Source organism: Lepeophtheirus salmonis, chromosome 12 (genome assembly GCF_016086655.4).
Source record: "Lepeophtheirus salmonis chromosome 12, UVic_Lsal_1.4, whole genome shotgun sequence".
Taxonomy (NCBI): domain Eukaryota; kingdom Metazoa; phylum Arthropoda; class Copepoda; order Siphonostomatoida; family Caligidae; genus Lepeophtheirus; species Lepeophtheirus salmonis.
The window spans coordinates 10,169,908-10,195,252 of record NC_052142.2 but is presented as its reverse complement, the minus strand read 5'-3'; the positions used below and the strand labels follow the sequence as shown (position 1 = coordinate 10,195,252).

At 31.6% G+C, this 25,345-nt stretch overlaps 1 protein-coding gene and 3 long non-coding RNA genes across 8 annotated transcripts in view; 3 read left to right on the top strand and 1 right to left on the bottom strand.

Moving 5' to 3' along the window:
* LOC121126625 (uncharacterized) overlaps positions 1–25,345 on the bottom strand; it is a 56,494-nt gene that overhangs the window by 15,972 nt on the left and 15,177 nt on the right. The window contains exons 1-2 of one of the 4 annotated variants that reach the window (XM_071892055.1): positions 14,481–14,658; positions 4,915–5,045 (exon numbers count right to left, since the gene is read on the bottom strand). In XM_071892055.1, the coding sequence (XP_071748156.1) occupies positions 4,915–4,942 (28 nt within the window). In that variant the 5' untranslated portion in view covers positions 4,943–5,045; positions 14,481–14,658. Of the gene's footprint in view, positions 1–4,790; positions 5,079–14,480; positions 14,659–25,345 lie in introns of those variants that run through there. The other 3 variants (XM_040721927.2, XM_040721926.2, XM_040721925.2) reach the window with 3 other exon arrangements.
* LOC121126628 (uncharacterized) lies at positions 6,014–6,601 on the top strand. Its single transcript, XR_011782553.1, has 3 exons — positions 6,014–6,135; positions 6,191–6,350; positions 6,418–6,601. It is a non-coding gene; the product is annotated as an uncharacterized lncRNA (long non-coding RNA).
* On the top strand, positions 6,595–8,355 carry LOC121126626 (uncharacterized). Of its 2 annotated transcripts, XR_005867022.2 has the most exons (4): positions 6,595–6,732; positions 6,810–7,303; positions 7,377–7,631; positions 7,882–8,355. It is a non-coding gene; the product is annotated as an uncharacterized lncRNA (long non-coding RNA). The 2 variants fall into 2 exon arrangements; XR_005867021.2 differs by lacking the exon at positions 6,595–6,732 and having other exon boundaries at positions 6,736–7,303.
* Positions 15,068–16,761, top strand: LOC139906728 (uncharacterized). Its single transcript, XR_011782547.1, has 3 exons — positions 15,068–15,685; positions 15,739–15,878; positions 15,941–16,761. It is a non-coding gene; the product is annotated as an uncharacterized lncRNA (long non-coding RNA).

Below are 25,345 nucleotides of genomic sequence, written 5' to 3'. Positions count from 1 at the left end.
GCCAAATCTAATTCCACAAAGAAAATTGCATAAAAACTTTTTTGCATTAATTATGCAAATAAAGTATTAAATAGCATGTAATCGAATTGTAAAAAGAAAACAAGCCTAACAATATTATTTTTAGTACTTTGGACAACAATAAATTATGGGAAATAATGTAATCGAAAAAATAACCCTGAATAAATGGTTCATTTTTGCAAATATTTCAAATAATATGTACCGGAAATTAAAAATACTTATAACCATGTAGTCTAAAATTTTGGTTCCAAAATGTATCATTTTGTGGCCTTTTTTATTAAAAAAATTGCCATTTGACAAAAAAATGAGAAAAAAAAAGGATTAAAAAATGAAAAAATTATTCAGGAAATGACAGATATTTCAGTTAAACAAAATTTTTATGTGTCATACTTAAATCCAATTTTTAACAGGAAAAAAAGAAGAAAAAAAACTGAACTCCAAATTTTGAAGATTGATTTTTTTGCCCATAACTTTTTTTTGATTTTCAATAAATTCAGAAAAAGTTCTTATTTGTAAATTTGTTTTTTGAGATGTCTGTCACTTTTTGATTTCTAACTCTAGTCTTCTTGAACTTCAAAAAATACTTTTTTTGTTACAGGGATAATATAAACCCCCTTATATGACCCTCCCCCCTGAAAATTGTCACTCCGTCTTAGCCTTACCAGGTTCAAAAGAGGCTCTATGCAAAATTTCAACCTCCCCTACAACGGTATGGGCAGCTATAAAAGGCACACATATAGATACAAATTATATATTATATATATATACAGATATATCGACGTTATTGAAGGAATGAAATAATTATCTAGTTAACAAAATAGTGTTTGATAATAAACTTATTTTATTTTTAATAGTTGTTTGGATTTTTGCACCATTGTAAGGTTTATATTTCGATGACCCTTTTTTACATGTTTATTAATATTCAAAATCTATATTGTCTAATTTACTAAGCTTTTTGTTTTAAAATATGTCAGGATGTAAATATTTGCAACAAATAAAGTTATGACAGCTGGCCAGGAAAAAATACAGAATCCAAACTACAAGACTCAAAGTGGGTTTACTTAATTGCTTACGCAGCAATAATTTCTCTTTTGTAATATTAATATCCTCCAGTTCATCTTAATGGCAATAGCTCTTTGTATTTTTCGGATACTTTTTGAGAAAAAACTCCGGTTTCAATTCTTAAAAGTATTTTATATGGTTTCTTCTCTTTCAAGAAAAAAAAAAAAAAAAAAAAAAATTGGAAAAAGGTATCATAAAATACCTTTTTACATCAGTTTTATTCTCCATACTTTAATTTGATGATTGTCTGAATGATTAAAAATGTCTCTGAAAGGGAATAGTCTCGTCATACTATAATCTCAAATATATCTGAAACCTGACAACCCAGAGAAAAACTGAGATTCGTTTTGGATTTTGTGATCAAAGATAAATTATATTCTTGGCCTAATGTCATTGGTGAAAATTTGGTGTTTCCCTGTAATATTGACTATCGTTTATTATAATGTTTGCTCTGACAAAGGATTAAGTTATCTATATGGAGCGAGTGTTATTTTTCCTTTATTTAATATATGTCCCAAAATCAACATGTACTAAAGTTATATTTTTTTATAAAATTACTCAAAAACGATAAGTAGTATCTCATATTTTACTTTATTGCACAGTTTTCCACAGATCATTTGAATAATAATAAAAATTATTCAAACTTCAATTTTGTTATTTTGGTATTTCCTTTTCGTAGTTTTGTGACCAATGTTGCTATGTTCATTTTTTTTTAAATTCATAAAAATATTAAACATTGTGTCAGAAATTTTAGATACATAACAAACGGAAATAATGTAGCAAATTTTACATATGTTTAAATTTAAGGTTAATAAAAATTCATTGTTTTCATTAAAAATAATTTCAATTAGAGAAACAAATATATCTTATTTTTAGCAGACTCTTAAAAAATCGCTCTGGCGTCTGTTTTGTGTGTAATTACTTCATATAGATTCCTGGAAACAATGGGAAATAAATAAATAGAATCTGAACGATGTACAAGACCTTTTCGATTTATCATGTTGATGGAAGAATATTTGACTGTTTGAGACTCATAGTCCATCAGACCTTCTTCAATATTAGTATTCGGAATTTTTTTAGATTACAAATGTTATACAATTAATATTTATTTATAGAAAAATATTTACTATATATTGGATCAAACTAGATTTATGCAATCATCATTTAAAAATTACATCACTTCTACCTAATAAGATTCAAATATATAATATTAATGGTATTATTTATAATTATCATACTTTTGTTATTTAGTAAAGTATTTTGGCTCAATTTTAACAGTAAATAGTTGATACGTTTGGAATCGAAATACAAAATTTAATCTTAGATCCATGGAAATGAAAATATAAAATAAGAATTGTCTGTTCCAATTTCCCCCACTTTTTAGCTTTAGAAACAAATTGATCCGGGATCAGGAAATAAACAAATGCATGGGCAAGAAATACTATGATGACGATACCTAATTCTACTGTGAGTCCCACAAGGACTTACAATTATAACTCCACAACAAATGTCAAGATTATTATCCGTCTTTTATGAGCACACACGAATGTTCAATCAAGTTTTGAAAATAATTGAATCTATTTAAGAAAGGAAGTCCACTACTCAGGAATCACAACTGCGAAAGAAAAGGAAATTCATTCTTCAGATTACCAATTCCAAATAAATGGGCCACCTAAAAAATTTACAAGATTAATATCACCAATTATTTAAGACTTGCATGTTGCAATGACTTAGAGAACTTAAAGAAATGTAACTCTTTCCAGTACAAAAATACTTTTATACTTAAGTAAGTTCTCCGTAAAATGTTTAAAATCTTCTCTTCTTTCGTCTATGTTTCGATTTTACGGGTTAGTTTATAAATTTTTAGTCAACTTAATTTCTTTATGTGTAAGTTAATTTTTCAAATAATGAGTATATAGTCCCTCATTAGCTCCAATTAGCTGTAAAACCCATTTTAAGGCCTTATTTGCTAGATCGTATTTTATTTCAATATCCCAAAGAAAAACATTCTTTCTATAGTTGGGTTCACTAAAGTCCTTACGCACTCATTAAGGAATAGTAATTACTCTCTTTTCATTATTATTATTGCACTTCACTTAATTTATTATTTTCGAAAATAAAAAAGTTACTAAATAAGAATAATAATAATAAAAAAAGGAGGAAGAAATACGTGCTAAATTGTGCCAACGCATTCAGTGAATCACTTTTAGTATATATGTTACGAGTAATCTACAAAATGCCAAGGACGTTTTTATTCCCAGAATTCTTATAATTTTCTCTAATACTCATTTATCATTTAAAAGATTACAATTACCTAAGAAACTCTGCTTTCCCATTTCATAAACAAGAGCCAAAGAAAGCCACTTAAGGTGGAGTTGACTACAGAAAATGTTTTTATTTTTTTAAAGGTCAATTGTTGTTTCAGGACTTGTAAAGGGTGATTCAAAACGAGCAAATCTTTCCAGCAGGGATTTTTTGACAGGCTCGTGGGAGTTCTGTCAAATGCATACGTCATTTTTACTCAGTATTGTTTTACAATTTTTCATGGAAATATATACGCCACAACAACGTGTACAAATTGTTCAATTGTACTATGAAAATCAGCGATCTGTGAAAGTAGTTTTTCGCAAATTACACCAAACTTATTGTCCACATAATTGACCTTCAGAATCCACAATTAGCAAATTAATCAAAAAATTTGAAGGGGTAGCAACTTCCTGGGATGTCTTGTCGTCTGTTAGGCCATGTACAGCTCACAGCGTAGAAAATATTTCGGCCGTAGCTGAGAGTGTAGCCAACACGTTACCGTCAACAACGAACATTATCGCGCCATGGTAACATATATTTTGGTACCTCAAATTGAAGCACATGGTCTCCACAATTTTTGGTTCCAACAAGACGGTGCTACTTGCCACACAGCGCACGTATCAATGGACTTATTGAGACATTATTTTGGTGAGTAATTAATTTAACGTTTTGGCCCGGTGAATCACACCTTTGGACTTTTTTCTTTGGGGCTACGTAGAAGCAAAAGTCTATGTGGATAAACCAGCGACAATTGAAGCATTGGAAGCAAATATTGGGCGAGTTATTCGTGAGATTCCAGTGAAAATGCTCGAATGCGTCATCGAAAATTGGCACGAAAGAATGGACCATTTAAAAGCCAGTTGCAACCAACATATGAAGGGATTCTTTACTAGAAAGAATTGTAAAGGATTGTTTTTTCGGTTCATAATAAAGTTTTGAGCATAATATAATATTTCATGTGTTTTATTTCTACAATCCAAAACCCGCTCGTTTTAAATCCCCCTTTAGTCAGGACAATCTTTTTATTAATTCTCCATCTTGGAGAACCGATGGCGAATTTCTTTAAATAATTTTTAATGAACCAATGTTTCATTAAGCACTGCAATGCCGTCACCTTCTGCTAGTAGCTTATATAACGAAAAATATTTCATGTTTGATATTAAAAATACATATTCAAAAAATCTGCATCTGCAAAGACTTTTGTTCAATTTTGTATTTTTTAGTATTGCTATGTTTTATGGAGGTTTACTTGCAAACAGACTGCATTATATTAACATTGTTTATGATTTCAATATCTTATGATGACATAACAAAATGTAATAAATAATTACATTTAATGTCATATAATACCATATTTCAAAGAAAATCATTATTAATTATATTTGATAATCTTTGTTCTCTACTCTCTGTTAATTGATATTTTCATTGTTTCGATAATGAAATTTTCTTCCTAAGCAAAGAGTGAAGTCTACTCTCCAAAGAGGCCTCGTAGTTATCCTTTGATGATTTTTTATTTTGTCGTCCAACCTGCAATACGAAATTCCAATTGGAGCATCTCTTGTGATTGATATAATTAAGTAAGAAGTATCTTCCTTCGATTTCCTCTATCTTCCTTTGATCCTAACTCTTGGAAAACATACGATTCCACTTCTTCCGGCCTTAAAAAAAGAAAAATGATCTTAGATATTAGGGATTGCCAAATTAAAAGCACATTTATATATCAAAATTGTCTCAAAATTGGTGGGACGGAAGTTAAATATTTAATGGTTAATCATAAAATACTGAGGAATTTCATAAAATGATGGCAGTGCAGCATTGTAAGGCAGAAGTATTTTAATATACTGTACGGGTTAAATAATTATACTACTATCAAAATAAATTGTGTAGGGCTGTTCTTGGTTAAAAGAACAAGTTTATAAAGTGAACCCTACCATAAGGATGGGTTTTATGTTATCTAATTAACAGACGATTTATTTTATGTAACATGATTTTACAGAAGATAATACACATATATATATATAGTTATTTATTAAAAAATTATTTATTAATAACGTACGACAACTATTCTTCCTTCATTTGCAAATAATAAATAATTTAAAAGATTAATTAAAGTTATATCCTAAACGATACTATTCTATTTAGATTGGACGGAGATTTATTCTCATATTAACTATACTCAGAGTCTGCTCTTTAGTTTTCCCACTTTGACTTGGGATTCATAAAAAACATCTATACAATTTTCCGTTTTCCATATAGATTTTATATGTTCAGTGCTTTCCGTGAAATTACATTTCCAATTTTGTTGCATTACTTTTATTTTAGGTTTTTTACTCAGAATTGACTTCCTATTACTAAATCTTGTAAATCATTTTCAAGTAATCCAGAAAAGCTCAAACTAGAAGCCTTGGTAACAAAAAAATAGTCATTCATGTACGAGGCAAGAAATCATAAAAAAAAACGAACCTCTCGAGGGATAGAGAAGATGGTCAAGATATCAATATTAATGATGGAGAGTTTGATCAAAATGAAATACTGATTAAATGTACATTAATAACTAGAAGGGAAACGCGTTTGCCGAATGAAAGGAGGGAGCAACAGAAAATAGTGCAATAGTAAAGTTTTGACATTTGTCTATTAAACTATTTTATCTTTCGTTATAATTTTTATTTAGTGACCGTATAAAAATTTTAATTAGTTGAAATGTTAATTATTGATTAGTTATCTATACCTTTACTTTTGGATCATAATGTAATAAGTACTGCTAATAATTTATTTTTTGACTATTTTATGTTAATAAATTTAGGTTTTAATGTAAAAAAAGAATCTTTGTAATGTCATAATATGATTTTGACTTTATACCTACGTCTTTCACCGTCTTTGTAATATAATATACCGGGGTTTCATTGTCCTTTCATGCGTAAGCACCTTTGATCAAAGATTTTCATTATAAACTAACTGATTAAGTGAGTATCCACACCAACACGCTATAGTCTATATTTTAATTTTCTTTATTTTCTACATTTTAATAAGCCATCTCTGAATTGATACGAATGTGTGCAATGGGCATATAAAAAAAAAGAAACCGAACCTCAACATGGGAACCCTGATATTTAAAAAAAATATTTTGGAGGAGAGCAGCTTCGCTGTCATGATGTTTCCTTTCATCAGCTATGACGTGGATGGTAAAGGTAGAAGGAAATACAATAAGACAATGGCAAGAATTACACCGATGTCGATCCTTTTTTAACGTCACTTTACTTCGTTTATATGAACAAGCTCTCTTCAACGGCACTTTCCTGAATTTGAATCGAATGGACGTTTTGTTCTGATACCGAAATAAAATAAGTACCCTGTTTTCTTAAAAAAATTAAGACCATTGACCATGCAGAACTGTATATATAAAATATTTTCTTATGTTTTAGCCTATCGTCTTTTTTGGAGTTTTTAAATCAATTTTTCACCCAACTCAGTATGGTTTCATAAAGGATAAACTAAACTCCGATGCTGATCCTTTATTCCATTTTGAGTCAAACAAGGACGTGTAGTTAAACCAGGCTTGTAAGAGTTCCATTATCCGTTCAATTATCTTTTTTCGTTCAGTGTTCATGGTTCAGCCTAATTTTCGTTCTGTTCCGCGTTCCATTCCGCGTTCCAATTATAAGGAAGTACCAGGCTTGTACAGTATACATACACACACTAGCGCATTCCTTAAATGAAGCTGTACAGTTTTTGAGGGATAAAAAAGTCGGATACTCCAAATGGAATTGCTAAATAAAATTGAATGTAGCAAACGAGAACTTGTTCATGTATGTCTGGGCATATAAGCAAGGAATACTAAAAACAACTGAAAATGCGTCTTAAAATCGCGCTCACTTTTTTTCTGCACGAGAAGGCTGACACATTCTTGGTTTGCTTTGTAAATTATAATAAAAGAAAACGTGGTTCACCAAAGTTAAGCATTTTTTTTTTGTTATTACTTAATTAATAAGGATGTACAAGTGTTCTGCTCCTGGATAGAAGCAGGGATATGACGGCATTACTAAGGATCTGGATGTGAGCTTTCACAAACTCCCCACGAAGGACTCCAAAATTCTAACCAAATGGTTTAGGGCTATCCAAAGAGATACGATTTACTCGACACCAACAGCCCATTCAAGACTATGCAGTCTGCATTTTCAAGTGACTGATTTTATTACTGAATCTTTAGATCAATCCTGTGATAAAGGACAATCACTCTAACGAAGGTCAGCAATGCTCTCCAATACTATTATATTGCTTGTAAATAACTAAGATGCATCCTTTTTTTTTAAATTTCCTTTCAAATATTTTTAGAAGCACTGTCCAATGCTTGTGAAATGTTTGGACAACGGCATTATAGTATAATTCAGAACTATTCCCTTCAAATTCTAAATTATACACTTGAATATAATATTTTTATTTCTTCCTTTAAAATTATAGTAATCACTAATACTTATAAATGATATATATTCACAGGCAGTTGAAGAGGAAGCCATTACTTCAAAGTGGCCGAATCTGGCAATCTACCTCTCATCACCATCACTATCTCCAAGATCAACACAGGCATCAACTGGCATCAATGAAGTGCATTTGGAGAATGAAAGACAAGAAGCTCTCGAGCATGCAACCTGTATGGAAGAGGCCGTTCTTTCGGCACTAGATCTCTATGACAAACTCTCTCTGGAATCATTTCCCTCGGGGTTCTTGTTGCTTAAAATTCCAAAGATGCACTTGTCAAAATCATACATTCAAATATGAAAGAGATAGCCATTGATGTATGTAATGGAGGTGGAAGTGTGGAATATGTCGTGTTTATTAGTCTCATTATGTATTATATTTTATGTATGTATTTATTTATGTCTGTTTATGATTTTTTGTTTGTTTATCGGCGTATCAAATGTATGTAGTACACGTGTAAATTATAGAATAAAGTTATTGAGCATTAAGTACTACAAGACACCGCATGGTTTCAGGAGTAAAACGTTTTTGTTTTTTTAGCAAATTAAGGGTGCATTGGAATTGTTCCGGGACAGAATAGGGTTTCAAATAGTAATACCCTACTTCCTCCGAAGCCATTGGATCTATCTGGCAGTGCTAGTGAGAATTTCAAGATGTTTTGCCAGCAATACATGATTTATGTGGTTGCCACAGGATTGAACAAGGGGTCCAAAGAAAGAGAAGTGATATCCTCTTAAACCTAGTAAATGAGGAGGCTCTTAGGATTTATAATGGATTTGTGTGGTCAACCGTTGCAGGAACAGAAGGAGAGGTAGGATATGTCCCAGAGGAGGACAAGACTGACCCGAACACTATTCCATTAAAATTTAAAAAATTATGCACTCCAATAACGAATGTAACGTATGAGAGATATAAATTCAATCGATGCATACAGGAGGAGGGAGAAAATTTCGATAATTTTCTATCCAAGATTAATACCCTTGTGGATACATGTTCTTATGGAGATATGAGGGACGAGTTTATCAAAGATAAAATTGTACTTGGAATAGATAGCGACAAGGTGAGATCAAGGTTCTTAAGGGATCGTGATCTTATACTGGAAAAGGCCGTGCATGAATGCAGAGCAGAAGAATGTTCAGGGGAGATGGGCTCTTGAGATTAAAAATGAGTCAAAGTTTCAGGCGATTGGAATCCGAAGATTTAAGAAAGACAAAAGACAGAAGGATAAAGTGAAGCACCCCAACTTCAAACCTCAAGGATCAGTGAGAAAATTTTGCCAGTGGTGTGGAAAAGAAGTACACCTAAGAGACAAAAGTCCAACAAATGGTGGTAAATGCAACAAATGCAAGGGAACTGGGCACTGGGGGTAAAATGTGCAGAAACCAGCAAAGGATGGTTTCATGAGGTTGTGGAGGAATCACCTGGTTCACCAGACTATTTCATAGAAAGGGTTGAAGATAAAGCAATAGCAAACCAGAATAGTAATAGCGCTTGGAGGACTGAAGTGTATGTGGGAGGCAAACGCCTTTATTTCAATATAGATACTGGGGCCGATGTAACAGTGGTACCCAAAAGTGTGTATGATCTTCATTTCAATAAATATATATTAAGAAAGCCTACAAAATTACTGAATGGACCGGATCATAAGAAGTTACGTGTGATTGGTGTGTTCATATGAGAGATTAAGAAAAGAGACAGGAATAAATATATGTTCTTTCTTCTGGTTCTCTATTACTTGGAAGAGAGGCCCGTAGTGTTTTAGGAGTGGTCAAGTTTATCCAGCATGTAACAACAGATCTGATTAATTCTCCGGAATTCAAATCTATGTTTCATGGACTTGGTAGGTTGGAAGGTGAATAAAAAATCAAAATTGAGTCGAATATGGGGCCTTACAGTGTCATGACTCCAAGGAGGATATCAATTCCACTTCTACCTCTAGTAAAACAAGAATGGAAAAGGTCGTAAAATTAGATGTCATTGAGGCGTGTGTGGAGCCATCGGACTGGTGTTCTCCTATGGTAGTGGTTCCGAAAGGAAAGGACAGAGTTTGAATTTGTGTAGATCTAACCAAATTGAATTTAGCAGTGAAAAGGGAACGACTTATGCTTCCTACAGTGGATTATACTATTTCTTTAATGGGGTGGAGCCAAGATTTTTTCAAAATTGGATGCCAACGCAGGATTTCATCAGGTGTGTTTGGAGGAAGAATCCAGAAAGCTTACTACTTTTATAACGCTGTTCGGGAGGTTCTGGTACAAAAGGATACCCTTCAGAATTAAATCAGGCCCTGAGAAGTTTCAGAGTGAAATCTATAGGATTTTGGGAAGTCAACAAGGAGCAGTTTGTCTTATGGATGACATTGTTGTGTTCAGGAAGAGAAAAGAGGAGCACGATGAACGACATGTACAAACCTTAAGGAAGTTTAAACATGCTGGAGTTACTTTAAATATGGAAATGTATCGATTCGCTCAAAGCCAAATAGATTTTTTGGGTCAAATTGTTGGAGCAAATGGTGTGGAAAGCTTCAAAAGAGAAAGTTGAGGCGATCATGAAGATGAGATCTCCAGAAAATGTTAGTGAGGTTAGAGGGTTGATGGGAACTGTCAATCAGCTCATGAAATTCTTGCCAGACTTAGCAACCAGGACACAACCCATACGTGAACTTCTGAAATCTACTAGTGGATGGTATTGGGGTCCGGAGCAGGAGAAGGCGTTGGAGGATATAAAGAAGAGTCTCACTAGTAAGCCGGTATTGAAAATATACGACTCGTCGTTAGAAACAAAAGTCAGCGGACACTTCTTCTTATGGATTGGGAGGAGTCCTCATGCAAAAGCACGATGATAGATGGGCGCCAGTGGCGTACGCTTCCAAAAGTATCTCAAAGCCGAGCGAAGATATGCTCAAATCGAAAAAAGAAGCTCTAGTGTCAACTTTTGCGTGTGACAGATTTTCAGATTACATTCTTGGTAAAGACATTTTATTAGAAACTGATCATAAACCGTTGATTCCGTTATTGTCGACGAAGGATTTAGATCAACTTCCAGTAAGGATTCAAAGAATGAGGATGAAGCTAATGCAATATTCTTTTACGCCAATACATGTTCCGGGTAAAAATTTGAATACAGCTGATACACTTTCACGATCTCCAATGGATAACAAGGAAGAATATACTTTTTACGAAGAATTGGAATTATATGCAAATCATATACTAGAGGAAATACCTATCACCAATAGCAAGTTAGAAGAAATTATACATCATCAGCAAAAAAAATGAAGTTTGTAGACAAATTATGATCTATGCATCAGAAGGATGGCCTGATAAACATCTGAAATTTGTTGGACTATATTACGCATATCTAGCAGAAATGGCAGTTGTAGGAGGGTTGTTAATGATGGGAACTAGGGTAGTGATTCCCTCTGCAATGAAATTGGATGTGTTAGATCGAATACATGAAGGACATCAAGGTATTGTCAAATGTAAAGCTTTGACTCAGAACACGATATGGTGGCTGGGATTAATGAAAAATATTGAAGAACTTATTGAAAATTGCCGGAGATGTCAAGCCAACAGGAAAAATCATCTGGAGCCGTTAATGCCAACAAAGCTTCCTCAAAGGCCGTGGCAATGTATCGCTACTGATGTTTATGAAGTAAATGGGAAACAGTACATTGTTCTTGTGGACTATTATTCAAGATGGATTGAGGTGGCTAGTTTACAAACGACAACATCGAAGGAAGTCATTGATAGGATGAAACGGGTATTTTCTAGATTCGGAATCCCAGATCAAGTGAGGTCTGATAACGCCAGTTATTATACATCAAATAGAGTTCAAACTATTTACCAATGAATATGGTTTCCGTCATCTTACAAGCAGTCCTGGACATTCATCAGGAAATGGAGAAGCAGAGAGAGCAGTCCAAACTGTTAAAAGACTTTTATCAGGCAGCAAGGACCCTTATTTAGTTCTATTAAATTATAGAGCTACTCCTCTCTCCAATGGATATTCTCCAGCTGAGTTAATGATGGGAAGAAGGTTAAACACAAAAGTTCCTGTAGCTGCATGCCAGTTATCTCCAATAGTAATACCTAGCCAGGCTCTTCATCAGTTGGAGGAAAATAAAAAGACGGCACAAAAGATTAATTTTGATCGAAGACACGCAGCAAAACCTTTGATTACTCTTCAGAAAGGAGATGAAGTTGTAATACCAGATAGAAGACAGTCTGGGATTGTTATAGGAAATTCAACACCACGTTCCTATATCATTGAAACGGATACTGGCTCGTATAAAAGAAATCGGGCCCATTTAAATAAGATGCCATCTCCTCGCCTAGAAAATTCTAAACCTAAAGAAATTAATCAGGACGCAAAAGATCCAGGTACAGCAGTTTAAAATATATCAATATAGTAAAAAAATTAAATTTCGAAACTGTTACTAAGTCATGGGATTTATACGAAACTTGTCTGTTCAAGCCCCCAGCAATCTACAATGATTATGTTTAAGGTTGAATTCATTCATAGAAAGGGAGATGTGGAATATGTCGTGTTTATTAGTCTCATTATGTATTATATTTTATGTATGTATTTATTTATGTCTGTTTATGCTTTTGTTGTTTGTTTATCGGCGTCTCAAATGTATGTATTACACATGTAAATTATAGAATAAAGTTAGTTAGTATTAAGTAATACAAGACTCAACTTTTATCTTTTATTTTCAAAATTTTAAGTTAACAAGATCGATTTTTAAATAAAGTTTAGTATCACATTTTATTTTTATTTAAAAATAAAACTAACTCTGTCAAACCATTTGTCATAATGATTTTTTATTATTCCACTTTTAATTTAATTAGCATTAAAATACATTTGACAAATTTCTGAAACTATCTCCATTTTTAACTGGGCTTGTAAAAGGGCCAAATTCGATCTTCCAAGCTAGCTTTCATAATGGAGAAAATATCTCATCTCTTCAAACAGCCTAAAAGTAGAAAATATTCTTCTAGACTCCTTTCCGTTGCTTTGATATAACACAATGTCAGTTGCAGTCTCTACGAGCAAATATATACGTCCAATGCTCTGTCACTTCCGTCTCCCAGATATCTTAGGACAGTATCCAGTGTGATTACGGTAAAAACAGGATTACCTTCATCCATGACAAAATACTTAAAAGGACGAATTAGAGGGTTGAAGAGCAGAGAAAAAAATGTAACACTGATGATCGACGAGATTTATTCGGCCCAAAGAGTTGAGTTTGTTAGTGGAAAATTTTAGAGAACTACAAATAATCATACTTCTCAAAAAATGTAATAATTCAACAAGTGCCTAAGGTAAATAAAACGTTGTTTCATTCCAGTGGTAAACTTAACAGTGGAGTTCCTGTTCAATCAGTATAATCTCATCATAAGGACTCTTTGGGAAATTGGTTTCACTGTAATGGCATTATCTATTGACAATCAGACAGTAAATAGAAAATGAAACACCTCAATTCCTCACCGTCTAGATAGTTCAAAGCGAGTACGTCTCCTCATCGATGCAGTCTACAATTTTAAGTACATTTGTAATTGTTTTCAGTGAAGAGAGAACTTAGTAGGTCCAAATATTTACCTTCCTGGGGGACCTCCTCTCGCCCAAACTTTGCCCACATCAGAGAAATTCATAAGTTAGAAATCACCTTTAAAGTGAAACATGCTCACAAGCTTTCTCTCGAGGCACTCAATCCAACATCCATCGAGAAGATTAACCCAAACTTTACAAATGATGAAATTTTCCAAAGAGTCCCCCGTTTGGACAATCAGTTTGCTCCAATGAGAAACCAGAGTTCATGGAAATAGCTGAGTTTGCGGAAAACGTTAGAAACCACTCAAACGTTATAAATATAAAAACACCACAAGTTGGGTACATGAGGAGGGATAAACTCAGAATATCCATTTCAAAGAACAACATGATCAATGTTGAGTTCCTCAGGGAGTATGCAATTTCTTATCAATCTGTGACACCTATATCAACAAAAATAAATAAGTGAATATACTTAGTTGTACTTCAGTTAAACATAGTTCATTTATCAAATATCCAAAAGATACTACTGAAACGTAAATAGTTTCCTTATTTGACACAATTCAACTTGTTCAAGTCGATCCATACAAAGCCAAAGAAAGAATAATTTCTATCAATATGATATGCAAATTGAGAACATTATGGGGAAATTTCCCTGCTATATAACTTTATCTAGAGGATCTTCAACACCAGCAAGGAATAGTATTTATAGTGTCGGATATATATCACAATCATTATCCAAAAACTGGCTATGTCTGCAAATCTCTAAAAATATATAACTAAGATATTAGCTTAAATCAGGAAAATAATAAAAGTAAAATACACAACTATTATTAGTTATCGTAATACCTTCAACTAGAAATGACCTTCTTAGAAACTTATGTAGAAGTGAGATACGTTCAAGTCTTTTAGCAATGATCGGAGATCCTATTATGTCTACAGTTTTGTTTACTCTAAGAGGAACCAATTGAACCACACACATGTACCATTCATATTCTAGAATCACATTACTTTTAGTTAGGCCCTTATTATAGTTTTTAATAGGTAATAGTAACTGAGTATTTTACCTTGTATTTTATCCAATATCCTATGAAAAACAGCAAATCCTGTCACTGTTTTTTTAATTATATTCCTAAAATATCTATAAACTTTTCAACGTTGAAGAATTATACGTTGCTTACTTAAGATAAAATATTTCCAACATCAATACAACAACATAAACATTCCCGAACTGCATTCGAACTAACAGATGATTGTACTTCCAATATTATATTTTTATTATATCATACGAAATATGTAAAAACTATTTTATACTTATGTAAAAAAAAAAATATATATGCTAAATGAATGTCGAAAATAATATAAATTAAGTTTTAATTTGTCTAGGTATAAAATGAAATTATTCAGTGAAAGGATAAATATAATTTAGGATAAGCTAAGAAATTGATTAATTTAAGATTGTGATAAATTGTTACAAAGCGGATAATTTATCAATATTCATAAATCATATTAGTCATTTCTCCTTTTTGAGAGTCAGCCTTCTTGTGTGAGCGCGATATTTTTTTTTCCTTTCTAGCAGACCCCTATAAGTAAGGGTGATCATTTTGGTAAGAATAGAAAAGCGTGCAAGCAAAAGAGAAGAAATACTTATGGCATCAATGATTAAATAATATACATCTTCTCTTATCAATCAAGAACGTCATCATTCCCGTCTTTATTATTCAATATTAATATAATATTAGATTGTGATAGTCGATAGAGAACTGAATAAAATGCCTAAAATAACGTCGCCTTCTGTCTGGATTTCTGAAAATGGAGGCCCAGGAATTTGGGAATTACTTACCAGATGAGAAACAGATGGTTTGTCGAAATAAATGTGCCTTTGGTCTCCTATCTAGAATTACACGCCACTCATTATCCTCATCTCATATCAAGAGCATGGATATTCATCTAAAAAATCAAGTTAATGATGAATACATCAAGTCAGACTTTAACTCTGATCTCACAAAGATGCTTATTGCATGTAATATAACCTTATCAATTGCTAATCATCTATGTTCAAAAAATTTATGGAGAAATAAACGAGTAAACCTATCCCTTCCCGAGGAGCCATCATTAAATTAATGGAGGATATTGGTACTGATGTCATTTATAGAAATAAATATAAAAATGTTTTGGGTCGTCCACACCAAATGACGATCAAGTTAGCAGTAAAAAGTATAAAATATTTACTAATTTCGAAATGAAACTCTGAATTTTGTACTATCTAACAGTAAGTATTCAATCTTTTTTTAAATCTAACCCTAAAATATGATTCTATTTTAGCTAAACATATCATGAATTATGATACACAACTCATTAAATAGTAAAAACAACTGCTTAAATGGTCACAACAACGGGGGTAGTAGCTTTGGATGGTTCACAACTAGTTTGTCTGAGACTAGTTTCTTCACTAAAAGACTTTGGTATGATCATTAGGTTTTCCAGTGTTACATAGTCAATAAATATTACTTCTTTATCACTTAAGGCTTAGCTATGGTTGATAGACTCCAAGAAATGGTGTTCAGAAAACTCATAAAAGGCAAAAACAACTGCTTAAATGGTCACAACGAAGGGGGTAGTTGCATTGGGTGTAGCATTATAATTACCAATTGTGTATATATGTTATTATATGAGCATAAATAGCGGAGAAAAAAATCTTTTTTGATGCTCTTAATAAGGAGTAATATCGCCGGACATTACTATATAATTAGCTTTTGCTCTAAATCTTTACGATGTCATGTTAGAAAACTACAATAAGTCAAGAATGGTTGCCTGAATTGTCTTATCAGTTAAATTTGACTGCATGGATTAACTTTTCTTTTTTTAGATAAATATGAAATAAATGAAAGTGGGATTCTAAAAGCTGTTCTTACTAAGATTGGAAGAAGATATGGATTGAAATCTAACATTATTTTATGATTTACTTTATTATTAATAATTATTAAAATCTCATCGGTAGAAATATATCTATCCTGTGCACAATTGTATATGGAACTTGCACATAAGGAAAAAAGGTGAGGATCTTTTTGATTAAACTCCACGTCTGGCTTGATTTTGCAACCTCAAGTTATGACATATTCAACTGAATTCCGATGTTGGAACAAGAAGATATTATTTGGATCAATCTATTATTTCAATATTCTGTATTTATAATTTATTGTTATTATTAGTTATATGATTCTAATTGTTTAATTTTGTATATTTAACTTAAATGTATGATGGTTTATTTTTTAGTATGTAGATTATATTTAATTTAAGCCTTCTATTTTAAATTTGGAACTTCAAATATATTTCGAAATACTCTTATTTTGTCGTTTTATTAGTTATTTTTCTGAGAATATGGTTCAGAATAAATTACTATTTCATGTAGTGTGACGTTTCCAAATCTACTGTAACAGATAAAAATCGTCAAAGTCAATTATATGTATTATATCTTTATAAAACATTTTGCTAATAAATACTTTCGTTACACCCTCAAAAATCATAATAAAGCAGGCAACTGATAATTACTTTTAAACAATGATACCATGTGTCTTTCTCCCCCCTGTCTCCTCGCACGCGTTTTTCTCTACAATATTATCAACTATACCTATAAGTAGAGTTACAACACATCTTTAGTATTCCTTTTCGTATTTCTCGTGCAAAGAATTAATATTTATATATATATATGTATGTTTTACAGGAATATAAGAATAATTATAGTAGCTTTGAAAAATAAAAACATATATTCCGTTAGTAACTAAAAAAAGACGGGCCCTTCTTCTATTATAATATTATTTTCATAAATACTCAGAGGCTTAAAAAAATATGAAATTTGAAAATATTATTATAATGGAAGAGGGATTGGCAAATAATATTATTTTCGTCTATGTCTATATCATAGAGGAATAAATACGTAGAGTGTGCGAGACATTGAGCAATATACTCTAGCTAACAAAAGGGTACGTTTAAAAAATGACGTCACATTGGATTTTTAATAATATATTTGATAGACATGTCTCGGAGTATGAGGACTTATATCAGAATTGGTAACGACTCATCTTAGACATATCATGACTTGGATTCATCTTGGACTCCGAACATGAGGACTTTGACTTAGAAAAACTATGTGCTATGGACATACAAGGATAACTGTACGATTGTGATGGCAAGAATGATGTACTACATGCTGTGGAAGGGATACATTTATAAGTGAATTGACATTTGTTTGTATCTTAAGTAAATTATGATATAAGTACGGGTTCAGAGCTTTATAAAGAACATTACAGTTAATTTTTGTCCTTTTAAAAAAAATATTTTATTCATTCTAAGAAATATATTTATAAAAAAATGCAAACATTATGTTCTGCTTTAAAAAAAATACATAAAGAACGAAAAAAGAAACCATAATTGCATAATATTAGATCACCGAAACGAGGGGAGGGGGGAGAAACCGCAAATTCAGAGATCGGATAAATAAATCGTATTTTGAAGAGACGATCTTTTGCTAGTGCTGACAAATAATTATTAGTGAACATTTCCCATCGATGGGGAGGTAGTTGACGATTATAATCAGTGATGATATTCTATGTCCCGCCGGTATGTCAAAAGAAAATTAAAGTGGTAACCCTCACAATTTGAAAAAGTCTCTTATTTCAGAGGCGAAAGACTGAAGGTTTTCATTACCAAAGGAGCTTCATATTGGATTAAAGGAACCGAAACCCTTAAACAACATTCTCCAATTATGTTGCATGTCACTTGTCTTTCTCATAGGCTGAACAGAATAGCAACACTCTGACCTGATTTCTTTTAAAATACAAAAACTATAAACTCTAAAGTGAATATATATATATAGTAATTCAAGTGATCTAAAACAATTGAATACTACACCAAGCACTTCAATTCAATCAGAGAGTATATGAATCTTATGTATGGAAACTATTATGCAATCTATAAAACAAAAGATGTTTCGAAGAATGATCCACTTTTTTATGAAATTATGTTTATTCAACACAATTTAAATCCAATCCAGTCAACCAATAAAGTATTGAAAGAGAAATTATCGCTACTCCCAAGTGTAACTATCGCAGAAAATCTATGCTAAGCTATTACGCCTGAACCTTTCAAAATTAATGACTGTAGATGATAGGGATACATCAAATTTAGAAAATTGGCCCCATAAACTATCAATTACGATATAGAGTTTTTAACATATAAAAACACTTCTATCGTTAAATTTTATTTCGAGAGGATTTCTAACGTGATGTACATAAATGTACCAAAAAAAACAACTTTCTGACGAAGGCTCACATCAAGAATATGATAATCAAATGGAACATTGGTTATAACTATGAGGATAGTTGAATGATTTCATAATTTCCAAATATAATAATATTAATAAATAATTAAAAATTGTTACTTTAATTTTAAATAATACATATCTATTACATTTCATCTATCATTTTACAACAATTCCATTATGAAATTTAAATATTTAAAAATATAAGAAATTAATTAGATAAAAAATAAATAAATAATAATAATAATGCTTGTATCGTTTAGAATATATCTTTAACTTCAATTATTTATTTATTTACACATGAAGGAAGAGAGATTGTTGTATATTATTAATATATAACTTCCCCACAAATAATTTTATAAATGTATATTATATTCTGCAAGTTTATGCAAGACAAAATATATTGTTAGTTAGAGAGCATCAAACCCATCATTACAGGAAGTGTACTTAAAACTTCTTAGTTACCACCAAAGGATGAATAGATAACTTTGGCACGAAATCTAAAGAATAGAAATGACGCAATAAAGTAACAAATTATTTCAAAAATATATAAAATTGTTATATTCTACCAGTTCTTGTCATTCCATTATTGGTAGGGTCTTTTTTGCCAGCTCCCAGTTTATCTCTGAGTTTGTCTTCCAAAAGAGACTTATTTCCCTTGAGATGTCAATTACTGGGGCTGGGTCTGTACCTTCTATCTCTTTGATTGTACGACCTACTATGTTGTTCAGTTTTCTTAAAAACCCTACCCCTCAATGAGTCCCTTTCCGTTAATCTTCTGAACCAATATAATATCATGATTCATGGCCTTCCAAAAGTCTTTGAAGGAGATCAATCCCCATCCACCGTACTTTTTCAGAGCTGTTGTCCTCTTCCATTTAATTATCCTAAGATGGTCCAGTTGGAAACAAAAAACCACAACAAATTTGGTCCATCATTATAGAAAAGCTCTTTGAGAAGGGAGGGACCTTCAAAAGATGGATACCTTTTGGTACAATAAGCGTGTTCCATCAATATAGATTCTAGCATGTATATTTCTTCCAATTAGACTTGCATATCTCGATATTTCACTCCTTATTCTATTTTCAATTTCTCTTTGGTTCTCAATTGTATGACTCATCCAATGTCAGCATAGTACACAATATTTTAAGGGCTGGAACCATTTTATAGTTCTTAATACATAACCCTCCTCCAATTTTCGACTTTTAAAAGTTAACTGTCAAATCTGAGACCAGGATGAATTCTTCAATAATTTGCAGTGTACTTATAATAGATTGTTTAATTTCCTACACTGTCCCAGAGTAGATTAAACATAAATTTCGACCTTATTATCCTTTTTCTAATACCCATTCCTTTATTATTTTCACGCAAGTATATTTCTTGGCCCAATCAATATTAATTAATCATCATAATATGAACGAAAACAATAGACTGTAGTTTTAATGTTATTGCCATTGAAGTAATTATTTTTTTGGAATGTGGGATAAAAAAGAAGTTCACTGCCAAGGGTTATCGCTCTTAATTATCTCATTTACTTCTAAAATAGTTTGTAATTTTGATAAGGATCAAGTATTAGGGGGCAAATGATATAATAGTTACGCTACCTTATAACATTACGATATTGCAATTGCACTTCTAATGTCTAAAAAAGTGAAAGACATTGTTCTTTTAAATGAAGAAGTTAGTAAAAGGAAAATAAGAATGGTTAACGTAGAGATAAAGGGAGTAATATTTTTTGAATTATAAGCACTACAATCGTAAAGGATCCTAACTACATGTTATTGTGTTATGTTTATATAGTGTCCCTTAATGAATATAATTAATTAAAAATATTATTCTTCAAAAGAACACACATTAATTTAACTTAACGACATGAGGCATATTAATTGTTCCATAGTAAAGTAAGAACAATGTATTTTTATTTAACCTTTTATATTGAATTAAAATAAACAATCGCAAATATAAATTTATTAAGTATCATTTATTGGCTAAATGTGACAAATTGACCTTCCGCCAATTTACCACTCTAGAGTAAATAAATAAATTTAGTTGTCCAATCATTTTTTTAAATGTTCCTTGTATTGATTAGATTCAGTTGCACTGATTAAGTATAAGTAAACATTATAGTTTTACAATTACTCCACCTAACCTAGGAATACTGTGTTAAGTCCATAAATAAAGTATATTTCTTTATATAAGAACTACCTGGGTGTGAACCTACGCACATTGAAATCAATGGAATAATTTCTCCCCAGCGCGTTGTCCATAAGCTACGGCGTTTCCATTTGTCCAATAATTCAGAAACTAGTACTTGAAATTCTTTTATTAAAATAAAATAAATCATTTTATGTTCATATATATATATATATGCGCAATGTTTAAAAAAAACATGAAATTTGAAGATCGCACTCTTTTTGTAATTGCTACTGGAAAAGAATTTTCCAGTTAGCAATGATATCATCATTATCAATGTTGAAAATCCTTTGTTTTTTTTTAACTTTCCGTTTTTTTGTATTGGTAGTCTGTTGAATGAATTTTAACTTCCTTAGCAGTTATTATTATTAATTTATTCCTCTGTAGTGAACATCTTTTCCTAAAAAGATTCAGTTACATTCAAAACCTAATTGAACATTCGTGTGTGCTCATAAAAGATGGAGTTTGTAACCCTACAGATTTGTAGATGAGTTATAAATGTAAGTCCTTTTTGCACTCAGAATAGAATCGGGGATCGACATAGGAGTGGTTCTAGCAAATGTCCTCCTTTACATTATTTTCTCCTTCCTCCCTTGTCACAACTGATTGTAGCTGATCTAATGAAACGTCCAAAGCATTATTCTTTCTTTTCTCAAAAACATTCTTCAATTTGCCAGGGTTACCATGTCGATTTTTGGTTTCTTTTTTTTGTTAGCATGCCTATTCTAAAGAGATTTTTTATCATTAATCATTATTCTTGAAGAGAGAACAATAAGTATAAAATAGTCCCAAGAGCATGAAAGGCAAAGCAAAAAACCAGGCATCATTATTGCTTTATTCTTATAGAAAAAAAAACAAATATAAAGTAATCACGAGTGTGTATAATAAAAAGTGTAAATCTGAGGATTTGTTGTGGAGTTATATATCCTTGTTGGATTTGGAGTATAATTAAGGATCAAAATTACGATCATTCCTGCCTAAATCATTCTTAGACACAAGGAGGAGTTTATGCTGATTTCCTTCATATCATAGCTGCTCAAAGCTAATTTAATGAAAATCCATAACAGATAAGCTGCTCTCCTCTCAATAATTATTCAAATTGTCATGGAGACTATGTTAATTTTCGTTTTCTTTTTTTTAAAACTTATGACAAGATGGTTAATATCAGGAAATTTTTCCTGAAGAGACAATTTTGACTCAAATTTTGGCATGTGATATTATTGATATTAGTCATACTCAGAAATGAAATGTTGGTTCAGTAACTCAATGAAATTTTTGTGTCTGAGCAAATAAATTCTCTACCCATGTGTACAACATTTTATAATTATTTTTTTTAAAGCATAATATAGACAGCAAAATCTTATATTTTCTTCCTTAAAAAAAGAAATTATTTTATTTTTTGCAAAAATTATGATATAATACTAGGTATGCGCCTATGACATGAGACTTTCGGCTATTGGGCTCTAGGTGTCGCCAGTTAGACATTAAAAAAAAAATCTTAATGCTTATTTCGTCATTTGCCATCAATATTTAATTGATTATTGTATAGTTTCATTAAACAACGCACTTTTTTCGTTCGTAAAAATGTCTAGTTTTGTGCCTACAAAATACCATGTGTTGGCATCATTGATTTTCTGTTACCAATTGAAGAAAAATGATTCTCAAGTACATCAAATGCTTGTAGAAGCTTAAAGTGGGTATGTTCTATGCAGAGCATAGTGCTTCAGGTGGTTTGAAAAATTCCAAAGTGGTGATTTTGACGTGAGGAATGAAGAGCGCGGCTGTCAACTGAAAAAGTTTAAAGACGCCGAATTGCAAGCATTGTTGGATCAAGATGATGGTATGATCTTCTAGAACCCGATCAAACCGTTTATGAAGATAGCTACCAACATGGATTGATCGATTTGAACCATTCTTTCCCCCAAAAACGCCCAAAATATGAAGCCAGGCAACACAAGTTAATTTTCCTTTATGAAAACGCACCAACGTATCGCTCTATAGCTACCCGCCAGCTTGTTGAATCGTACAAGTGGGAAACTCTTGCTCATGCAGCTTACTCACCAGAGCTGGTGCCTTCCAATTATAACTTGTTTGCACCGATGGGCCATGCACTCAATGATTTACGCTTCGATTCTCACGCGGAAGCCAAAAAATTGAACGATGGCTGGTTTGCAGACAAAGACGAACAATTTTTTTACAAAAGCATCCATAAATTGCTTGAAAGATGGGGAAAATGTGATGTATGTACCGCTTAGACAAACAACGATAAAAATGTACTTATTTTAAAAACGGAGACAGATGCAGACTTCACATATTAAAGCAAATAAATTATTTTAGACAATAAAAGTTGTTCAGAATTTTGAGTTACGTAGATAAGCTATGTTTAATTCTGATAAGACCAGATTCCTAGGGTCTGGAGGGAAGTTTGATTTTTTCGTAAATAAGTTGATTTTTTTCATAAAGCAAGATCAATTCCCCATGTCTCATGTCATCTTGTTTTAATGTATGGGTTGTCGATTCGAAAATGTATCAAAAAAATTAAAAACCCAAAAACGAATTATTGTTATAATAGAAAAAAGGGACAACGTGTATTAAATGCAAATTGAAAAAGGGAATTAAAAAGAGGTGAGCGAGTTAATCTTAGTATGTATATCAATTTTCATTATGTTAGAATGGCAATGGCAATGACAATAAATAAAGCACAAGGTTAAACATTTGACAAAAAATTTTATATTTACCAAAATCAGTTTTTTCACATGGTCAATTATATGTTGCATTTTCAACAGTATCAAAAACGGCCCATATTTGATAATATTTACATCAAATGGACAGAACACCAAAAAAGTTAGTTACAAGGAGGTTATACAATAGAAATCTACGTATTATATAATTGTAGTTTATAGTAAATTGTTTAAGCTTAGAATTTTATCATAAAAAAGCTAAATATAAATAATTTTTTTTATTGGCTATATTTATGATAGTGTGTGTGCTATTGTTATAAAAAATAAATGAAGAAGGAAAAACCACATAAAGAAATATAGCATATATAAACATTTTGAATGTGTAATTATCACTCTACTAAAAACCTGCCTAATCCTGACAAATAAATCACAAAGCAAAAATTACTGAATAAAATCTGTCATTATAAAATATTCAAAAGGCACATACAAGAACAGAAAAACTAGCAAATAAGAATAAAACACAATAAGTAATTCACCATTAAAAGTGCCAGTAACAATAGTGACAGTATTTCTTTTGGATTTTAAACGGTCAGAATATTTTGCTTACATCAAGGGGTAATACTGAATTAAATAAGTGTGATAAATATTTCCATTATTCCGTTTGTTATTTATGTAATGTTACCTAGATAAAAGAAGATTAGTAAACATCGGAGGACCATGTGCTAGATATGAAATAGAGATTGTATATATTTATATTAATTATGTTTGTTTGAAGTTATTATTATTATTATCAAACCATTATTGATTGTGGATATAGTTGAATAAAGAATAAATTCGGTTACAACAGTTTATTCAACTATTCTTAAAATTGATAAATACCTGAAGCCTACCCGTTTCGATGTTGATCCCAGGTCCTCAAGTGTTGACGAGGAATGGACGCATTGGAAAAAAAAATTTGAAAGCTTTTTCAAGAGCATATGTGATAAAGATACAGATGGAAAAAAAACAACTTGAAGTCCTGAATAATTATATAAGTGATAAAGTATTTCTGTATATATCAGAAATAGTAACACTTTAAGAAGTTATTACAGCATTAGAATAAATTTACGAAAAGAAGAAGAATGAAGTTTTTGCAAGGCACTGATTAGCCACAAGGAGACAAAAACTGGGTAAAAAAATAGATAATTTTCTACCAGCACTCAAACTTTTGTGCAATGATTGCAAATTCAAGTTTGTAACTACTGAAGAATCAAACAATGATTACTTTAGAGAGGCTTCCATAAATTAAGTTTGTTCTTACCACATAAGACAAACGATTTCGGAAAATGAAACAATTAGCCTGCAAAAAGTACAGGAGCAAGCTAGGACTTTAGAAGTGGCAGAATGTCTTTCATATTCACGAACACCCATTTTTTTATTGGTTAATGCTTTTACAAGGGATCCTGAAAAGAAAACTATTGAAGAAGAATTTGAGATTGAAGAAATAGATTATACGGCTGCATCTACATCTCTGGAAAGCTGATATTTCTGTGGGTACAGCAGACATTCTCGTGAAGAATCCCCAGCAAGAAATGCATTAGGCAAAACTGTATAAAAGAGGGCATAATTCAAAGGCTTGCAAGTTGTCAAAAAACGAAGAAGAAAACCTCTTCACATTGTATCTGCAATTAAATACGTTACAAATAATCAAGTTCCCTTCTTGTCATCTTCTTCCTCTGGGGAAGGAAGTCAAGAAAAG